Source organism: Melitaea cinxia, chromosome 20 (assembly GCF_905220565.1).
Source record: "Melitaea cinxia chromosome 20, ilMelCinx1.1, whole genome shotgun sequence".
In the NCBI taxonomy this organism is placed as follows: Eukaryota; Metazoa; Arthropoda; class Insecta; order Lepidoptera; family Nymphalidae; genus Melitaea; species Melitaea cinxia.
The window spans coordinates 3,977,068-3,996,825 of NC_059413.1; the positions used below are offsets into that span (position 1 = coordinate 3,977,068).

A 19,758-nucleotide genomic window follows, 5' to 3' on the forward strand; every position below is an offset into this window, starting at 1 on the left:
TAAAACCCCCAATTTATAGTGCTCAGGAAAAACTGAAGTAACTGAAGAGTACGGTAATTCCAAATTGTATGGACGCGGAAAAATGAGCGTAAAGGCCGTTTATTGGATGAAAATTATTTCTTGAATATATCACAAACATAACGATTTGAAAAGTATAACGGACTTTAATTAACTTTCTTACTTGTCGTCTAAATTAAAAATTGCACATTAAAATTTTTTTATGGAAAATCATTTAAAATGAATGCTCCATTATCTTTTAACCCCTAAACTGGTTGTTGGATTTCTACCTTTTTTCTTAATTCCAGAATTAATAGTATCTTAAAAATGATTTATTTTTAGGCAAGGATAAACAATACTGAGTAGTGTAATTTAACCCTATGATTGGTCTTTGTTCAATACTTAACCGTCTAAAGCCAGATTCTTAAATCCATAAAACGATTCGTTTTACTCACCACGTCACATGTATTAGAAACTGAACGATTCGTAACCAAAACGTTTATCCAGACGTTTCGTTATACTCATAATGTATTCGATATTGAAAGATTTGTGAACATTACAAACCATTCTTTAAATAAAGGAACCAGACTTTGTTACGAGTGAAAAATGAGTGTAATCTTATAAATAATAGCACTTATTTGTTAAGGAGCATGTTTTTAAAGTCGGTGTTCGTCAGCGGTCGCTTCGTGTCTCCGTTGCTTTGGTTTCCATTGCTCGCCTTACTCGTTGAAGCCGCTTGTTGCAACACTCTGGGAATGAAACTGCTGAGTTGCGTTCTTCGCCTGCAAAACGTAATTTAATAAAATCATTTTTTTATATACAACTAGTTCGGTCAACAAGCGTAGGTTCACCTGATGGTAAGCGATTACCGTAATATACAGACGCCTGCAACACTAGAAGCGCGTTGCTGACCCTACCCCCCCCCCCTTCCCCTCCAGCTCTCGCCACCTTACTTAACACAGGAACACGATACTACTTGAGAGCAGTCTTGTTTGACTGTGATCTTCTAGCAATGTACGTCAAACCTAGAAGATTGAAGTACTTTCCCGAGTCCAGCTGCTCCAAAGTTTGAGTAATAAAACAACATATGTTATATAAAAATTTTGCTTATAGCCTTCCAAAGTATTATAAAAGGGCTACCTAACGTAGTGACTTATTCTACCCAGCTAAAGTCGTAGCTAGCGCTTAGTTACAAAGATTTTTTTTTAACTTACATTCCTCCCCCGGTGTCCCTTTTCGGTAGTCCTAAGGTACTCGTGGAGGGTTCCTGCTTCGGTGGGGGGGCGCTTATGGCTACTTCTATTTTCCTATCGCCTACCATTAAGCCATTCGTATTCTTAATTGCTTCGGATGCGGAATTTTCATCTTCATAGTCTATGTAGGCTAGCCCTTTTGGTTTACCGTCCCTGTAAAAAAGATGTTCAGTAAATACTTCATCATTACAGCCTATACAGTCCACTGCTGGACATAGGCCTCCACAAGTTTACGCCAAAAATAACGTGAACTCATGTGTTTTGCCCATAGTCACCACGCTGGGCAGGCGGGTTGGTGACCGCAGTACTGGCTTTGTCGCACCGAAGACGCTGCTGCCCGTCTTCGGCCTGTGTATTTCAAAGCCAGCAGTTGGATGGTTATCCCGCCATCGGTCGGCTTCTTAAGTTCCAAGGTGGTTGTGGAACCTTGTTATCCCTTAGTCGCCTCTTACGACACCCACGGGAAGAGATGGGGTGGCTAAATTCTTTAGTGCCGTAACCACACAGCACACAAGACACAGTAAATACTTATTCATAAAGAAAAAAAAAAAACTTTTAAAATGAAGCTGAATTACACTTCAAATTTAAGCAGTATTTTGTTTTATATAAAAAAAAAAATGTATAAAAACGATATTACACTAAATTTAAAATAAAAATTTTGCAAGTTAAATTATTCTTAATTTCTGCATATCCTGTGTGGCTAACTATACTTTTATTTGGCCTTTAAGATTATTTACAAAGTTTGTCTGTAACCAATGCGCCAATAAGTTGACATTTTAAAAGATTTTTGGACAAAATGTACAATTTTCACTCACTTGAACGTCACAATCCTGACATCTTTCAACTTGCCAAACTTGTCAAAGATATCAGTGAGAGCATCTTTAGTGCAGTGCGAGTAAGGTAGGTTCTTGACAAAGAGTTTGTTGTTCTCAGCAATCAGCGGGTACTTAAATGTGGGTTTACTTTTCTTAGTAGAGTACCGAGATAGGAACATCGGTCTCCCATCCAATGGCGTTCGGTCGTGCTTCAGTGCTTTTTCTACGGATTCCTATAAGAACAAAAAAATACCATTTATGTATTTGCATCCATATAAATAATAATTCATCACTAATTCTGCTGTTAAGCGCAAAAAAACGAGAACGGCTGGATCAATTCTACCTTCTTATTAAATTAGAATGTGCAAACTGTAACACAATATAAAATTTTAATTATCTGTACTCTGTAAGTATATTTAGAAAAATCTAACAATTATCCTAAAATTAGAAAGAGACGCGACTGAGTAAGGTACAATAGGATAGATTTGTAAGTTAGAGAGAGATAGACACAGTAGTACTATGTCCGCGCTTCAGCCTGTAGTATCCCACAGCTCCCATAGGCCTCTTTCAACATGTAGGAGAAGGATCAGAGCTTAATCCACCACGCTGCTCCAATGCGGGTTGACGGATATATTCCCTACTACGAGTAACGATCGCTATCAGGTGTACATGATAACAAACGGGACCGACGGCTTAATGTGCTTTCCAAGGCACGGTGAGAAGACCCACAAGGACTGCACAAACACCCAGACAACGACAAATAACTGTATGACCAATACAAATGTTTGTCATGTCAAATGTGTCCACCGCCAGCGCAACAGCTACCAACCAGTTTTGTAACCGTTGCGCCAACGCGTCATGAGTACTATGTCCAAAATCGACATATTACGAGTACACGAGTACAGGTCAAATGCCTTTTACATCCGGTTCGTAAATCGCTGCTTTTAGATTAGACACTATGGGCCTGTTTCACCAGTTGTGGATAACGCTGTTTGACAGATGAAGGTATCTGAGAGATAAAAGCTATTGATTCCATTATTCATTTTACCATCTAAATCTACTATATTTACGAAATTTTTCTATTCGCATATATTTATCTTAAAGTTGCAATTTATTAATTGAGGAGAAACAGGTCCTACTGGTCTCATATCTCCCACTGTCAATGTCTATTTGTATCGTCATCCGTCAAATAGCGTTATCCACAACTAGTGTACTGTCAAAAACGGACTTATACACTTTCAGTACTTGTCATTAGCAAAATCATCGGCGAAAAGCTGATGGAGCCACAGTCTTTAAAGGAGAAGAAGAAGAACTAGTGAGACAGGCCCTAAATGTGGCTACTTACCGGTGATTTATATTGACAGTAACATATGGAACCGCCGAACGCCTTCACACCGGCTTTCACTCGTAACGAAACAATATCGCCGTATTCTGATAATTTATCTCTTAAGTTTTGCTCATTTACTCTGAAATTAAAAAAAAAAAACTGTTTGAAATATTTCTGTCGAAATAAATTATTTTGCGCTCACTGAGATTTGATACTTAAACAACAAAACTTCTACTACTGTTCGACTAATAAAATAAATTCAATTTACTTTTGACTATTATAACTACAATACCATTATCAAGTTTATCTAGATTTTTCACTAATCTCCCACGGTACAATTTTGAAAAATAAAATACTAAATTTACATTAGTATAAATCGTATCAAGTATCGAACCGATTCACTAAAATGGTTAGTTGTAATTTTCACTAATATGGTTAGTTGTAATTTAGGATAACCATTAACCACATACAATTTTTTTTAATATTCTATATTTTTTGGTTTTAGCTTTTGTTATATTAATTCAATAAATTTACTTGAATTCGAGGTTGCTAACAAACAAGGTGCAGGCCTCTCGCCCTGCAGTGACGGTATCTGTTGAATTATCTTTCCGTTGCCGCTTGCTCCCGGCCCCTGAAAATTATGAATACTATCCTTTAAACTTAAAACGTTTGTATACACAATTATTTAACACAAGCTTTACATTGTGATTTTTAGGCCTTGTTTGTATCTATCTAGAAAAGTTTGAAACCATACAAGATGAGTAACTTATTGTTTCGTATGTAATTGTGGTTTTCTTCTTCTTGAAACATTGAGAAGTATTTCTTCCATATTGTTAAAAAAAAGCATGGAAAAAGCATGGCACATCAAAAAACAATCTATAACGGTCATTATAAAATTATATTATATACTTACCTTTGAACTAGGAATGCGAGTTTTACAGCTAGATTCTTTAAGGTTAACTTTAGAAGTGTGTCAAAGACACAAAAAGAAAAATATTTGTACATAAAATTAAAGGTAATTATTTATTACCTGTTTCATCAACTTCGTCATGTGACCTCTTAACCCCTCCCCCGGTATCCCCCTCCTTGTCTGGCACGTCTACTTCCATATGGTTATCTTTTTTCTTCTTCACGTCACTAGCCTCTGAAGATGATTGACCTGAGTCGGATTTTCTCTTCCCTTTATTCGATTTTTCATCCTTCTTATTTTTGTTATCGACTTTTGACTTCTTGTTCGCCGCTTGTTTGCCTTTCTGTTTCTGTCCCATCATTTTCTCCTTCATAGCCTGGTAACTTTCTCGCCATTCCTTTAGTTTTTCCTGTAATATTAAAGTCAGATTTGAGACATCAACAACCTCAATAACCTCACCTCACAAACCTCATATAATGTATACCGTTTCTGCACTAATGTACTGTGGGTAGCGGGCAGCGAGTCGGAACGTACCTCGCACAGCTGCGCGCACTCGACGCTGGTGGCGAGCTCGCCGTAGTCGCGCTCGTAGTCCGTCCACAGGCGCGCCACGGCCGGCGGGTAGTCGGTGACGCTGCGAAGCGCGCGCCGGTGCAGATCGCGGAGCCTGATTCACAAACGATTCAGCCTGTTACATTCCACTGCTGGGTGCAAGTCTCTTTCACATGTACGAGAAGGAAACCTAAGGGCGTCAAGTGGTAATGGTTTTTTCACCTGTTCTCTCTAATGTAATATTGATATTATTTTTTTTTTTCATTTTTTTCAACCCTATTGAACATATAAGAGACGTTTTGAACATAAGAAATATGAAAAGAACTCCAACACTCAACAAACACTTCTGAGTTCCAGAGGGCTTAAATCCGGCGTTTTATATGCACTGGACTATCTTGACTTTCAATACAGTATCTTGATTCAAAATATATCTAAATATAGTACACCGAGCGCGCGTTACTACGCTTTTTTTTTGGTCGTACCAACTCAGAAACGCTGAAACGCTTTGCTGAAAATCATGACATGATGAAAATGCATAGTTTACGATTCTATAAAGGACATATAGACAAACATTCTATATATTTAGAAAATAATTAATTGATTAACTAACTTGCGTTCCGAAGCCGGTGGGTCACGGCTCATTTCCAGGTGAATAAGTGCTTCCCAATATTTTGACAGGGTTTTATTTTCACCATATTCTGTAAGTACAATTATAAAAAGTACATTTTAAAAAGATCTATAGTACATCATCTAATGTCTAATCTTAACACTGGGCATGTTAGCAAAATTAGAATGGAACATTAACTCATAAAAACTCGTATATTTATCAACAGCTTAACTGATACAATAAACAATTTTTATTGCCTTTAAGCTAACAGCGTCACATAGACGCACAGTTCAAATTTCAAATTTCTTACATTTCAAATGGGATTTGTTCTTTTAGGAAATCTAATTTCCTAAAGTACATATTACAGTTTTTGCTTAAAAATTACTTACTGAAAATTTCTTCAAAAATTTCTTTGCCCTGCGCAGGTTCTTTTATCCTCTTGTACTCAAGTCGTGCCCAAAACAAAGGCACTTCGCAATCATTCGCCTCTTCACCCCAGGCCTATAAATAGAAATGAAAATATATTTTTATACTAAAATATGGCATAATTATCATATTTTTTGTGGTAGGTTATCTTTCTCTTTTCTAGGTTATCGAAGTCAAAGAACGTCAGGAACACCAGAAGTGTTAAAAGTATATCTTCAACGGCTCTGGCTATGAAAATTTCATGACACAACATTTAATTACCTCGTCCTCAAACCCACCAAAGCGAACAGAAAGCTCTTTCTCCCACACTCACCCTCACATGCGCCAACGAGTCTCAGACAAGGCGGCACGTGCCCTACCACCGCTTCCCGATGACGCCTCCAAAGGCGGTGCAAAAATGTGTTCTGAACTCCCGGAGCGATCAAGTCTCTCTCTCTCTCTCTGTAACTCTCTCTGTCTCGCTCTCTGTCTCTCTCCCTGTCTCTCTCTCTGTCTCTGTCTCTCTCTCTCTGTCTCTCTCTCTCTCTCTGCCTCTCTCTCTCTGCCTCTCTCTCTCTGCCTCTCTCTCTCTGCCTCTCTCTCTCTGCCTCTCTCTCTCTGCCTCTCTCTCTCTCTCTGTGTGTGAGTGTCTGCCTCTCTCTCTCTCTCTCTCTGCCTCTCTCTCTCTGCCTCTCTCTCTCTGCCTCTCTCTCTCTCTCTGTGTGTGTGTGTCTGCTTCTCTCTCTCTCTGTGTGTGTCTGCCTCTCTCTCTCTCTCTCTGTGTGTGTGTCTGCCTCTCTCTCACTCTCTGTGTGTGTCTGCCTCTCTCTCTCACTCTCTGTGTGTGTCTGCCTCTCTCTCTCTGTGTGTCTGCCTCTCTCTCTCTGTGTGTCTGCCTCTCTCTCTCTCACTCACCTGCGCCAGCGAGTCCCAGGCGAGGCGGCACGTGTCCCGCAGTCGCTCCACTTGCGAGCTATCGTCGAAGGAGGTCCGGCGCCGCGTGTACTCCAGCCAGCCCAGCCACAGCGCCTCCGCCTGCGCGAACGACTCCATGCCCTTCGATAGCGCTGTCTCGAATATCGACTTCACCTGACGAAACGGATCATATTTCACTTCAGACAGATAAGTTAACTGTAAAAGTAAATAAGTTTTATAAAATATACTGAGACTTTCCGAATACTACTATTACGAAATTACTCTGTGGAATGTTGCGACCGTGTCAAAAATCATAATTATCGGTAAAAACGGTATCGAATTCAAGACAATTTGATTTGATAGGTTGTTCTTAGGCTGTGCCTACTTTCATTGTTAAACCGACCAATGTTAAAAACACAATACTTTGTTCGTATTCCATATGACACGCGACATTATAAAATTGTAGGATTATATAATGTCCTACTGTCATTTTTAACATTTTTTTAACGATTGTAGGCAGAAGTTTCATAAAAGGCCCGTCGTCGATTCGTGCGAAGCGCTGATATCGCATATATGACGGCGGGTTTTTTAGTTGAAGCGGATTTAAATTGAATTACGGTTTATGTCTTTTTCAAAAATATGTAATGTACATGTTTCATATATCATTTTTAGTAATATGACAAGGTAGGCAATGCCGTTCTTGTAATAATTTTATAGATCAAATAGATGTATTTAAATTCCATTCGGTCTGGATGTGGAGGGACTGGCAATCAATACAGGTCTCCTAGTACAGTCGCCAGTCTCTTACACAGATTTTGCTTTGTTATTGTTGAAATTTGTATTTTGTGTCTGTTTTGTGTGTGAGAAAACAAAATAAATATTTTTTTATTTAATTATGGTCTGCCTATATGGAATGCACACTACGGTCAGGATCACTTACACACACTCACTCACACTTACTCAGCACGCACGTTCGGGCGTACCTCGTGGAAGCTGGCGGCGGCGCGCTCGGCGTGCTGCATGCGCAGCAGCCAGAAGGCGGCGCGGCGCGGGCAGCGGCGCGTGCACAGCGCCAGCGCCCGCGCCACGCCGGCGCGCGAGCTGCGGCGCTGCGCCAGCCGCGCCAGCGCCGCCAGCAGCGGGCCCGCCTCGCCGCTCGACGGGCACTCCGTCGTCGCGCGCTCGTACAGCACCTGCGCACGCACCAACGCGACGTTACGACTCGAATACACCTACATGCAAACTAAACTTAACCTTACAACAAATCTACAGAGATGGCCCGAGCCCCTGGGGAGGATCAGTGCGAGGTCGAAAATAATAGTTTTTTTTTTTATGTCACTAGATCGGCAATCAAGCGTACGGCTCACCTGATGGTAAGCGATCACCGTAGCTTATAGACGCCTGCAACACCAGAAGCATCGCAAGCGCGTTGCCGACCCAATCCCCAACCCCCCAGGAGCTCTGGTCACCTTACTCACCAACAGGAACACAATACTGCTTAAAAACAGTATTATTTTGCTGTGATCTTCTGTAAGGTCGAGGTACTACCCCAGTCGGGCTGCTCCATATTTTGAGCAGGAAATTCCTGCTGTGCCCTACCTTAGTTAAATAAATTTAAGTATAAATTTAAAACCCTCACCCTAAGTATACCATCGCTGTCACATTCAGCATACTTTTCCACCTTCGATAAATCCTTTATCTCTTCTATATATTCAAGATAAACTTTAATCTTCTCTTCTGGATCTCTGAAAAATTATTCCAATAGTATGATTCGAATATTTAAAAAACAAATTAAAATAATAAATAAGTTAAAACTCACTCTAAAGTTAGTAATTTGTCTTCATATGGAGTTATTTTCTGTAAATATTCAACCGCTGCTTCATGTTGTTTCTTTACCTACAATATCAATATAATATCATCATTAAAAACAATTGACATTCAAGTATGAGATTTTAAATAAAACAAAATATGTACAATAAATAAAACTATGAGAGAAATATGCAAAACCAAACATACAACATCATCATTTCTTTTGTAATTTCTGAACGAAACCCTATTCGTACTTATTAGTTAATTATAATATTGAAAAATAATTATTGTGATATTTTTTGACTGATAACTGATAATATCTGTGTTTAATATTATATTTCTGTTTTTAAATATAAAAACCAAGTAGGTACTTCAGCTCTAGCTACTTCAGTTAAGTTCAGTTAGTGAAATGTTAATGTTTGAGTGTTAGGGTTTATTGATTGTTTATAGTACAAAATACTTTGTTATAAAATTTGTAATTAATACTAATTATGATTAGGTAATGATGCTATAGTTTCTATTCAAAGTGTATGTTCAAAATTGCAAGTCTGAATAAAACTGATTTTTATTTTTTTAACTCTTTTTTTGTCATCACAGATACCTATTAATAGATAACAAAAATAGAAATTAAGTTGTAATAAATCGTTTTGTTGGCGAATTGAAACTTTTTTGACTGATGTTGATTTTATAGAAAAAAATAATTTTGAAACTGATGTTTTGATTCAATAAGTTCGAGCAATAAAATTGTAAAATGTGTGAAGTCACACTAGAGAGATGGGGGGGGTTAACTGACAAGAAAGAGGGAGGGGTCAAAATCGTGAAATTCGTGTGACGTAATTTGTGTGTGGCTCTTTGGCATCCTCGGTTTGAAAGGTGCGATCACCTTGTCGACGTAGTCCTGGCCGTGAACGGCCAGCGCCATCTGCTGCAGCTGGGGCCAGGCGTCCTCTCCTCTCAGCAGCGGACGCGACACCGCCTCCTCCAGAGCCCACAGCACTCGCTCACGCTGCGCGCCGTAACCCTCATCCGAAGCGCTAGAACCAACACCATACATGATTTAGATCGGACCACTTCCTTTGGTTCGTCCATTAGTCGTCACATTCTTAGCAACTTTTAACCCCTTTGAAGATGTGGCGTGAGACTTCGGGACACCCCCTACCGTTTTGTTATTTTTTTAAATTAAAAAACCAATATCCCAATAACAAATAATTCATAGAAGAGCTAACAATATGCCCTAAAATCGTTTATTTTTTGTGTAAATTAAATTAAAATTTTTAGAATATTATCTTTAAGTACCTGTATTTATTATATCTGTTATCTTATTAACTATTCAAAAAAAAAGCATCGTGATATAAATTTCTAGGGGGGGGCATCAAGGTTGCAGCGTGTTTTTTAACCAACTTCAAAAAAAGGAGGAGGTTACTCAATTCGACCACATTGTATATATATATATATATATATATATATATTATGTATGTTCGGTGATAACTCCGTCGTTTATGAACCGATTTTGATAATTCTTTTTTTGTTGGAAAGAGATATTCCTAGTTTGGTACCTTGATAAGGAAACCAGGATCTGATGATTGTATTCCAGAGAAATCGATGAAAACTCTCAAAAATCCGCATAACTTTTTACTGGGTGTGCAGATTTTAATGATTTTTAATTTAATCGAAAGCCGATGTTTATCACGTGATCACATTTAAATTTCATTTATATCTGATTACAACTTTTGGACTAATCTTTGATAATGCGTATTTACTTGACTATTTTTTCGTCTACCTACATAGTATTCGGAGAGTACGCCTCGAGTCTGGGTGTTATATATTTATTTATTTATACATTGTTTTATTTATAAGTATTTTATGATTTAAAAAAATGTAATTGTATCAACCAGCTGTTACCTACACATGCATTAACGTTATATCATACAATGTGTTGTTAAACTGGCGTCCTTCCATTTAACTGCGAAATCAGAATCGATATTACAACCTAAATATGCAACTTACTTGCACTAACGCGCTAATAAAAATTAATTATTAAATAATTATTATTTATAAAATGTATAAAATATCTGTTTTTGGTGTACAATAAAGTGTATTATTATTATTATTATTTTTATAAAATGACTGTCGTAATTAGGTTAGTGTCGTGTCAATGACTGAGTCACCTAAGTTTTTTGCCAATTTTTCCAGGTCTTCTCACCATTTTCTTTTTTTAAATATTGTTTTTGATTTTAAAGTTACGTAGTAATTAACAATACTTACTACCGCTTCATATTTTTCACGTATAATTTCGACTATGGTATGCCTCCATGTAGCTCTATATGGCCCTAAACGGAAGGACGCTAGTTATATATATACGTTGTATATTAATTTATTATTCCAGATATTAGGGAATAGTTTAACTCTAAAGAATTTCTCTCCTAACGGAAAAACAGAAACACTATTACATTCACACATATTGTAAGTACAATAAAGTACTTCGTACTCTTCAGTCTGTAATACTCCACTGCTGGGCATAGGCCTCTTTCACCATGTAGGAGAAAGATGAGAGCTTAATCCACCACACTACTCCAATGCGGGTTGGCGCATGTATTCCCAACTATAAGTAACAATCGCTATCATTTTTACATGATAACAACTGAAACTGACAGCTTAACTTGCTCTTGCTTGCTTGAGACGTGGTGGGGAGACCCACAAGGACGAAAAACTAGACCAGACATAATAAATATTTGTTTGTATAAACACAAATATTCACTCTGAATGGGGATCGAACCCGCTGGGGATCGTCGGTTTAGGCGCCGCCGACACGACACATTACACCAGAGCGGTCGTCCAAGTACCTCATAACGTCCAGCAAATTTTTCATCCCTAATGGAAGAACAGAGACGCATATTCCATACCCCCGTATCATAGTATAATAAAATACCTCATAGTGTCCAGCTTCGCCTTCTCGAGCTCGAGCCTCGCGTCCCAGAAGATCTTCCCGGAGAGCGGGTCGGCGCCGGCGCGGCGGAGCACCTCGTCGAGCTGAGCGCGGGCCGCGCCCGCCTCGTCCGCGCCCAGCGCCCACGAACACCACTCCGTCAGGATCTGGATCGCTGCAACACCATCGTTTCTATATACTACTACCTCGACAAACAAGCGTACGGCGTGATGGAAGGCGGTTACCGTAGCCTATTGACGGCACCTACCTTGAAATAGAAAAAAATAAAAATAAAAATTGCATGTTTTTAGAATAAAAAAGGACATGGGTTCATAAGCCCGTGGATAAAAAAATAAAAATAAAATAAATAAAAAAGCCTATTGACGGCTTTCACACCAGAAGCATCGCAAGCGCGTTACTGACCTTACCCCCTAGCCTCCCCAAGAGCTCTGGCCACCATACTCACTACAGGAGTACAACTCTACTTGAAAGCAGTATTATTTAGCTGTGATCTTCTATGTAAGGTCGAGGTTACTTCCCTAATCGAGCTGCTCCAAATTGTGAGCAGGATATTTCCTGCTGTGTTCTACCTTAGTCGTGTGTACCATACATGTATAAAAGACATCAGATCAAACCACCACCAGAGAATAACTTTTAAATATTTACAACCCTAGACAAACTTACAGTAACAATCAAGTGTTGCCTGTTGAAATAGATCAGCGAGGCGTTCACGGTCCTCGGGAGAGTGAGCGAGGGTTGCCTCTGTTTGTAATCGCAACAGCCAGTGCTCAGGGCGCAAGAGTGACATTTCTTGTAAGCGATCGAAGGCCGCCCTCCACCTGTCTAGCTCTGACAGACCCCTGTACAACAAATAACAGCATTACAAATTACTGGGATTCAGAAGTATTTCAATTATCGTTTAGTGTTTGTGTATTGATATTAAAGTTTAATAGTTGATTTTGATGATAATCTACCACCTAAATATTTAGGCTGTGCGGCAGTAAAGAATATCGCCACCTCCTCTCTTCCCGTGGGTGTCATAAGAGGTGACTAATGGATACCACAGTTCCACTACCACCTCGGAACTTAAAAAGCCGACCGATGGCGGGATAACCATCCAACTGCTGGCTTTGAAATTCACGGGCCAAAGACGGGCAGCAATGTCTTCGGTGCGACAAAGCCAGCCCTGCGGTCACCAATCCGCCTGCCTGGACAGGTGACTATAAGCAACACACATGAGTTCACGCCATTTTTGGCGCGAACTTGTGGAAACCTATATCCAGCAGTGAACTGCGAAAGGATGAAGTGTGTGTGTGTGTGTAAATATTTTCATAATGAAGTCCATAATAAAATCTTCTAAGTAAGTTGAGTTATAACTTTATCTTCCCGAGATGGTCAGGAGAAATTAATGCATAAAATGCAAGCATTGAATGGGTATTCATATAAACATATTTGGCCTACTGATATTTCATGTAGTAAATTGTTATACGTAGGTGTAAAAAATTACAGTAACTACATTATATTTTTATAGAACATAAGCATCTAATCTTTGACAATGCACTTGCTGTTGAGCTGATTTCTTAGAGTGCAATCCCCACACAAGGCAAACATTTGTGTAGGCCATAAAAATGTTTGTGGTGGTCTAGGTATTTGTGTTTATATGTTGTATGTGTTCCTGGACCCCTAACAGGGAAGTAAATCGTAGTCAGGGCTGTTGAGTGTAAGGTGTTAAACTAAGCATTTATGACACGTGAATTAAAAATTTTTTTACTGCAATTCTACCAAAAGTATGAGGTAACAACACTTACCAAAGTGCTCTTATTAAGTCTATGTGATCATTGTAATTGTATGGATTCTCTGCTATTCGCTGCTCTAAATCAGATACTTTTTTCTCCAATGCCTCTTCATCATCCTCGTCCTGTTAAAAATTTAAAACATAGTTCACAGCATGTATAAACACTAAATTTTGTAAGTATTTTTGTTTCACCTTCATGAGGCTGAATCATGTTTTCTTTATTATGTTTTCTTTCACAAATAAAATGAAACATTGCATGCACTCCGCCTGTATCTTCCCACGGCTAGGGTCTCTTTCTCCATGTAGGAGAGGGATTGGAACTTAATTCACCACACTGCTCCACTTCCGGTTGGTGGATATATTACCTACTATGAGTAAAAATTACTATACGGTATTTATGATAATAACCGGGACCAACTGCTTAACAAGCTCTCTGAGGCTTGGTGGGGTGACCCATAAGAACTGACATCCAAACCGGAAAGGAATATTTATACAAATACAAAATATTCATCCCGAGCGGGATACAAACCCGGTAACCGGTATTGGTGTTGTAGGCAACTATTTACACGAGAGTGGTAAATGAAATAATTGTATATAATAATTGTAACAAATAAAGAAAGATGTACAAAGCAGGCCTTAATGCTATAAGACAAGAACAATCTCTTCCAGATATATAGACATAGTGAAAGTGACATAGTAGTTAGATAGATAGATAATCATCATATTGACTGCATTAACAGAAAAAAGTATAAAAAAAAGAAAACACAAAACATACATTCATCATCAATATCTTTTTGACATACCCTTAGAGAAGTAAATATCTTAATATACTTACAAGTTAGGATAATGTATTGGCAGTTTGGAATTCAGAATATACATATCTATAATATATATAAAAGCGAAAGGTCACTCACTCATCACGAAATCTCCGAAACTATAACACCTACAAACTTGAAATTTGGCAGGTAGGTTCCTTATAAGACGTAGGCATCCGCTAAGAACGGATTTTACGAAACTCGACCCCTAAGGGGGTAAAACGGGGGTTGGAAGTTTGTATGAATGTCCTATGTTTTTGAAGTAAGAGACTTGAAATTTAAAATATATGCTCTATAGATGATGAGAAGGTATCCAAATAATGTATCTTTAGAAATCAACTCCCTTTTGGGGTTAAAACTGGGGATGGTAGGTTGACTCACTCATCACAAAATCTCCGAACCTAAAACACTTATAAACTTGAAATTTAGCAGAAAGGCTTTTTATAGAGCGTAAACATCCGCTAAGAACGTATTTTATGAAATTCGACCCTTAAGGGGGTAAAACGGGGGTTGGAAGTTTGTATGAAAGTCCTATGTTTTTGAAGTAAGAGACTTGAAATTTAAAATGTATGCCTTATAGATGATGAGAAAATATCCAAATAATGTATCTTTAGAAATCAACTCCCTTTTGGGGTTAAAACAGGGGATGGTAGGTTGACTCACTCATCACAAAATCTCCGAACCTAAAACACTTATAAACTTGAAATTTAGCAGAAAGGCTTCTTATAGAGCGTAGACATCCGCTAAGAACGTATTTTATGAAATTCGACCCTTAAAGGGGGTAAAACGGGGGTTGGAAGTTTGTATGAAAGTCCTATGTTTTTGAAGTAAGAGACTTGAAATTTAAAATGTATGCCTTATAGATGATGAGAAAATATCCAAATAATGTATCTTTAGAAATCAACTCTCTTTTGGGGTTAAAACGTGGGATGGTAGGTTTACTCACTCATCACAAAATCTCCGAACCTAAAACACTTATAAACTTGAAATTTAGCAGAAAGGCTTTTTATAGAGCGTAAACATCCGCTAAGAACGTATTTTATGAAATTCGACCCTTAAGGGGGTAAAACGGGGGTTGGAAGTTTGTATGAAAGTCCTATGTTTTTGAAGTAAGAGACTTGAAATTTAAAGTGTATGCCTTATAGATGATGAGAAAATATCCAAATAATGTATCTTTAGAAATCAACTCCCTTTTGGGGTTAAAACAGGGGATGGTAGGTTGACTCACTCATCACAAAATCTCCGAACCTAAAACACTTATAAACTTGAAATTTAGCAGAAAGGCTTCTTATAGAGCGTAGACATCCGCTAAGAACGTATTTTATGAAATTCGACCCTTAAAGGGGGTAAAACGGGGGTTGGAAGTTTGTATGAAAGTCCTATGTTTTTGAAGTAAGAGACTTGAAATTTAAAATGTATGCCTTATAGATGATAAGAAAATATCCAAATAATGTATCTTTAGAAATCAACTCCCTTTTGGGGTTAAAACGGGGGATGGTAGGTTTACTCACTCATCACGAAATCTCCGAAACTATAACACATACAAACTTGAAATTTGGCAGATAGGTTCTTTATAGGGCGTAGACATTTGCTAAGAACGGTTTTACGAAATTCGACCCCTAAAGGGGTAAAACGGGGCTTGAAAGTTTGTGTGAAAATCCTATGTTTTTGAAATAAGAGACTTGAAATTTAAAATGTACGCTCTTTAGATGGTGAGAAGGTGTCCAAATAATGAATCAGAAAGTCCTATGTTTTTGACATAAGAGACTTCAAATTTAAAATGGACGCTCTTTAGATGGTGAGAAGGTGTCCAAATAATGTATCTTTAGAAATTAACTTTTTTGGGGTTAAAACGGGGGATGATAGGTTGACTCCCTCATCACGAAATCTCCGAAACTATAACAGCTACAAACTTGAAATTTGGCCGGTAGGTTCCTTATAGAGCGTAGACATCCGCTAAGAACTGATTTTACGAAAATCGACCCCTAAGGGGATAAAACGGGGGTCGGAAGTTTGTATGAAAGTCCTATGTTTTTGAAGTAAGAGACTTGAAATTTAAAATATATGTTCTATAGATGGTAAGGAGGTGTCCAAATAATGCATCGTAATCTATATATATAAAAGAGAAAGGTCACTGACTTAATCATCACGAGAACTCAAAATCCACTTGATGGTCCATCCATCCAGGATGGACAAATATGAAATTTGGCAGGGCGGGTCCGCTAAGAACGGATTTTGCGATATTCCACTGCTAAGGGGGTTTAATTGGAGTTGATAGTTTGTATGAAACATATACACCACCTATAAAATCGCCTGATAGGTTATTTATACTGCAGCCGGAAAATAAAACTAAAAATGTGTTGTATAGAGAGGTTTTATAAAAAACAACTATTAAATTATACTAAATTGTGCCTTTTGAAGAGTTACTCAGGTGTTAAGCATTTCAAGTGACTAAAATAAAAAAATAATCTGCGTTAAACATCTTAATAGTAATGCATATCTTCATAAACACGCGGGCAACAGTTAGTGTATTATAAAACAAATTCCCCAAAAGTGTATGTGATCGATTCCCTAAAATTTACAGAACGGATTTTCATGCGGTTTCACCAATGGAGAGAAGGCTTGAAGAGGAAGGTTTACGGAACGGCTAAGCCGATTTTGATGAGAGTTTCACTGGAAGTTTGCCGAGAAAACTTTGTGACACACTAATTTCAACGTGGGCGAAGCCGCGGGCACAGCTAGTAATCATATATAACATTTATTCCACAATTGCTATCTACTTGGGAATTATACCCATAGTTCAACATTATTGTTAGGTTATATGTATATTATGTGTATTAATATGTAGCCGACACCGCAAACGTTGTTTTGCCATATATGTTATTAATTTACTCACCAACACCCCCCCCCCCCCCGATACCTTTATAACTTAAGGGGATGAAAAATAGATGTTGTTCGATTCTCAGACCTACCCAATATGCACACAAAATTTCATGAGAATCGCTCAAGCCGTTTCAGAGGAGTTTATTAGATTACAAAACATTAAGAAACAAAGTTTGGTAACTATTGAAAGTTTTTGTAGATACTAATATGATGTATCTTGTATGTTAGTAACTAAACTATCAAGTTACACATCATACGGATAACAGCCAAAAAAGATGTCTTTAATGGTAAGCAAGTTGTAACTTTCTAACTAAAGATCTTGTATTCTTTATTGCACTTCAAAAACATGTATAAATCATGTTGACACAGAATGTTGGCAAGGGTGAACATATCTCTGAGATCTCTACCAGTGCCATGGTGGTGAGAAACGATGTTACCGTGGAACACTATAGCGCAAGACTCATAAGGTTTATAATGTAATAATAATAAAGCTTTCAAGTTATTCTATAATACATACATGTTATCATTAATGAGAGTTACTGAGGTCAGAAAGTGAGAGAAAGGAAATCTTAGTGAGACTAAGAATTTTTTTATTTGAAAGTCTAACACAAATAGAATATATTTGTTGCACTCAGTAACAAACTTACTTATTGGACAGATAGCCGTTAGTTATTTTACCCGTAATATTTTATTATTTGTTTTTGAATCGAATTTCGTAATTTTGAATTATTAGCACTAAAATATTTACGACGATATGATTTTAACTGAAAATGAGATCACTTTTAATGCTCTTAAGCAATCCACATTAAGTGTCAAAATAACATTCCCACTAATAATAAATTAATTTTATTCAAAAATATATTAAGGTAGATATTTTTTTTGTGTCTAAAACGGGCAGGTATGTAACAGTAACCTTACTTAATCGAATTGAAATCTGAAAATGCTTACGTCCGAATCATCAGAGTCCTGGTCACCGTCGTCTTCATCTACGACTACTTCAATTTCGTTCTCTTCCTCAGAACCATTTCTAACTTCATCTTCAACTATAGCCATGTTTTCGGATTTATCGGACACTAAATTAGAAAATTAGACTGTTTGATAACATACGATATAAACGATATGGCGGTCCAAAACTGCCAAAGTCAATTGACATTTGACAGTTATAAATTATAGCTATATTAAATTATAAATATTATACAAAAGTAAAAGCCATTAAGCAAAGAAGAAAAAAGAAGATTAAACAAAAGAAAACAATTAAAAATTTCAAACTCTCAAACAATTTAAAATGGTAAATTAAATGTTTTCTCTTTAAAATTACGATAATAAATACCTATGAAATCACAAGTTATTGTTACAAATTACAACGATGTCATATTAACGCCCTAAATATTCTGATAAAGAGAAAAACATTTTTTCAATTGCACGTAACATTTATTACTATTGCAGTATGTTAGTTTAACCATTAATATACAACCATTAAAAATAAATAAAGCTTATTCGAAGTGGTCTCCATTGGCTGCAATACTGTAATTTAAACGTTGAGGCCAGTTATCAATAGCAGCACATACTATGTTACCATGGCATTTACCATCAATCATACCAAATTACTATGGCAATTAGAGCAAACCATCCTCTCTAAAACTGACTGCCAGTCTACAGCTCTCCAGTCCTTCAAATCCGGAACTTTGGTTTCTTACCGAGATTGGGTGGATCGAGCTTTATGACCCGGTGCCGAGTCTTGCTAAAAGGACCATTCTTGGTTATTAAGCATGGAGTTATGAAAGAGCCTTAACTACCTTCTCAAAGTTGGTATCTTACAGTTGTGCAGATGTTTTGATACCTTTTTCACAAAAATATAGCTAAGTCACTCCTTCATAGCTAAAACCCCACCAAACCATCACTGATGTCGAATAATATTCACGTTGTACTCTATTGACCATTGATATATAAAAAACCCTAGATGCACAATCAGCGTTTCAAAACCGTCCGGCAAAAAAGCGCACATTGTGTGCTCATTTCTATCAAAGAGTATCGGGTCGCTCGTGTCACTGCACGTGTATAAAACGAAACTAATGTGCTTCCTATTGTATTATTTTTAATTAATAGTTTTTATTTTATTTCTATAAATAATTATGTAATAAAAATAATATTTTGTAAATAAATGGTGGTAACTATTACACAATTATCCGATTTATTATTCAATAGATAATCCCAAATTCCCAATATTCACAGAAATAAAATAATTACCAGAAACTGGATACTATTACTGTACTTTTACTATTGTTTTAATCGTGAAATTATAACTTGTAAGTATTTTTTGTAAGTAACATGTAAGTTTTAATATAACTAGTTATTTAGTTTTGATAACCTATTATTATAAAATTGTAAATATATTTTTTTAGAACACACAATATATAGAAATTTTAAAAACTTAAAATACTAAGTTAATGTATAAAAAAATATAAAGTGTAAAACTATACTCGACTCACTTCGTGCCTTGTCCTAGCGGCAAACTTCGGTCATATTTTTTTTTGCTTTTTGTACACTGCTTTGTAAATACAACTTTAAGTCATGTGCGTAAGGTTGAATTTCCAAAAAAGTATCTCTATATCATGACCATAAGTCCTTTTGTTTATTCGGAGCATATTTGGCGACACTTTTATGCGTTACTTTTGTATGAGACTGTGCATCTAGGGTTTTTTATACATCAATGCTATTGACTAATTGGGAAGCTTCCTTAGAACTTTGA

At 37.2% G+C, this 19,758-nt stretch overlaps 1 protein-coding gene across 1 annotated transcript; it reads right to left on the reverse strand.

Moving 5' to 3' along the window:
- Nucleotides 1–590: 590 nt before the first annotated feature.
- Nucleotides 591–18,147, reverse strand: LOC123663432 (squamous cell carcinoma antigen recognized by T-cells 3-like). Its single transcript, XM_045598114.1, has 18 exons — nucleotides 17,958–18,147; nucleotides 13,325–13,434; nucleotides 12,201–12,376; nucleotides 11,520–11,691; nucleotides 9,474–9,624; nucleotides 8,601–8,677; nucleotides 8,421–8,526; nucleotides 7,765–7,974; nucleotides 6,782–6,955; nucleotides 5,851–5,962; nucleotides 5,465–5,552; nucleotides 4,837–4,969; nucleotides 4,423–4,711; nucleotides 3,927–4,023; nucleotides 3,411–3,531; nucleotides 2,066–2,298; nucleotides 1,212–1,403; nucleotides 591–779 (listed from the first exon to the last, which is right to left on the reverse strand). The coding sequence occupies exons 1-18, from the start codon at nucleotides 18,060–18,062 to the stop codon at nucleotides 632–634; spliced, it is 2,694 nt and encodes an 897-aa protein (XP_045454070.1). The 5' UTR covers nucleotides 18,063–18,147; the 3' UTR covers nucleotides 591–631.
- Between the last annotated feature and the right edge of the window lie 1,611 nt (nucleotides 18,148–19,758).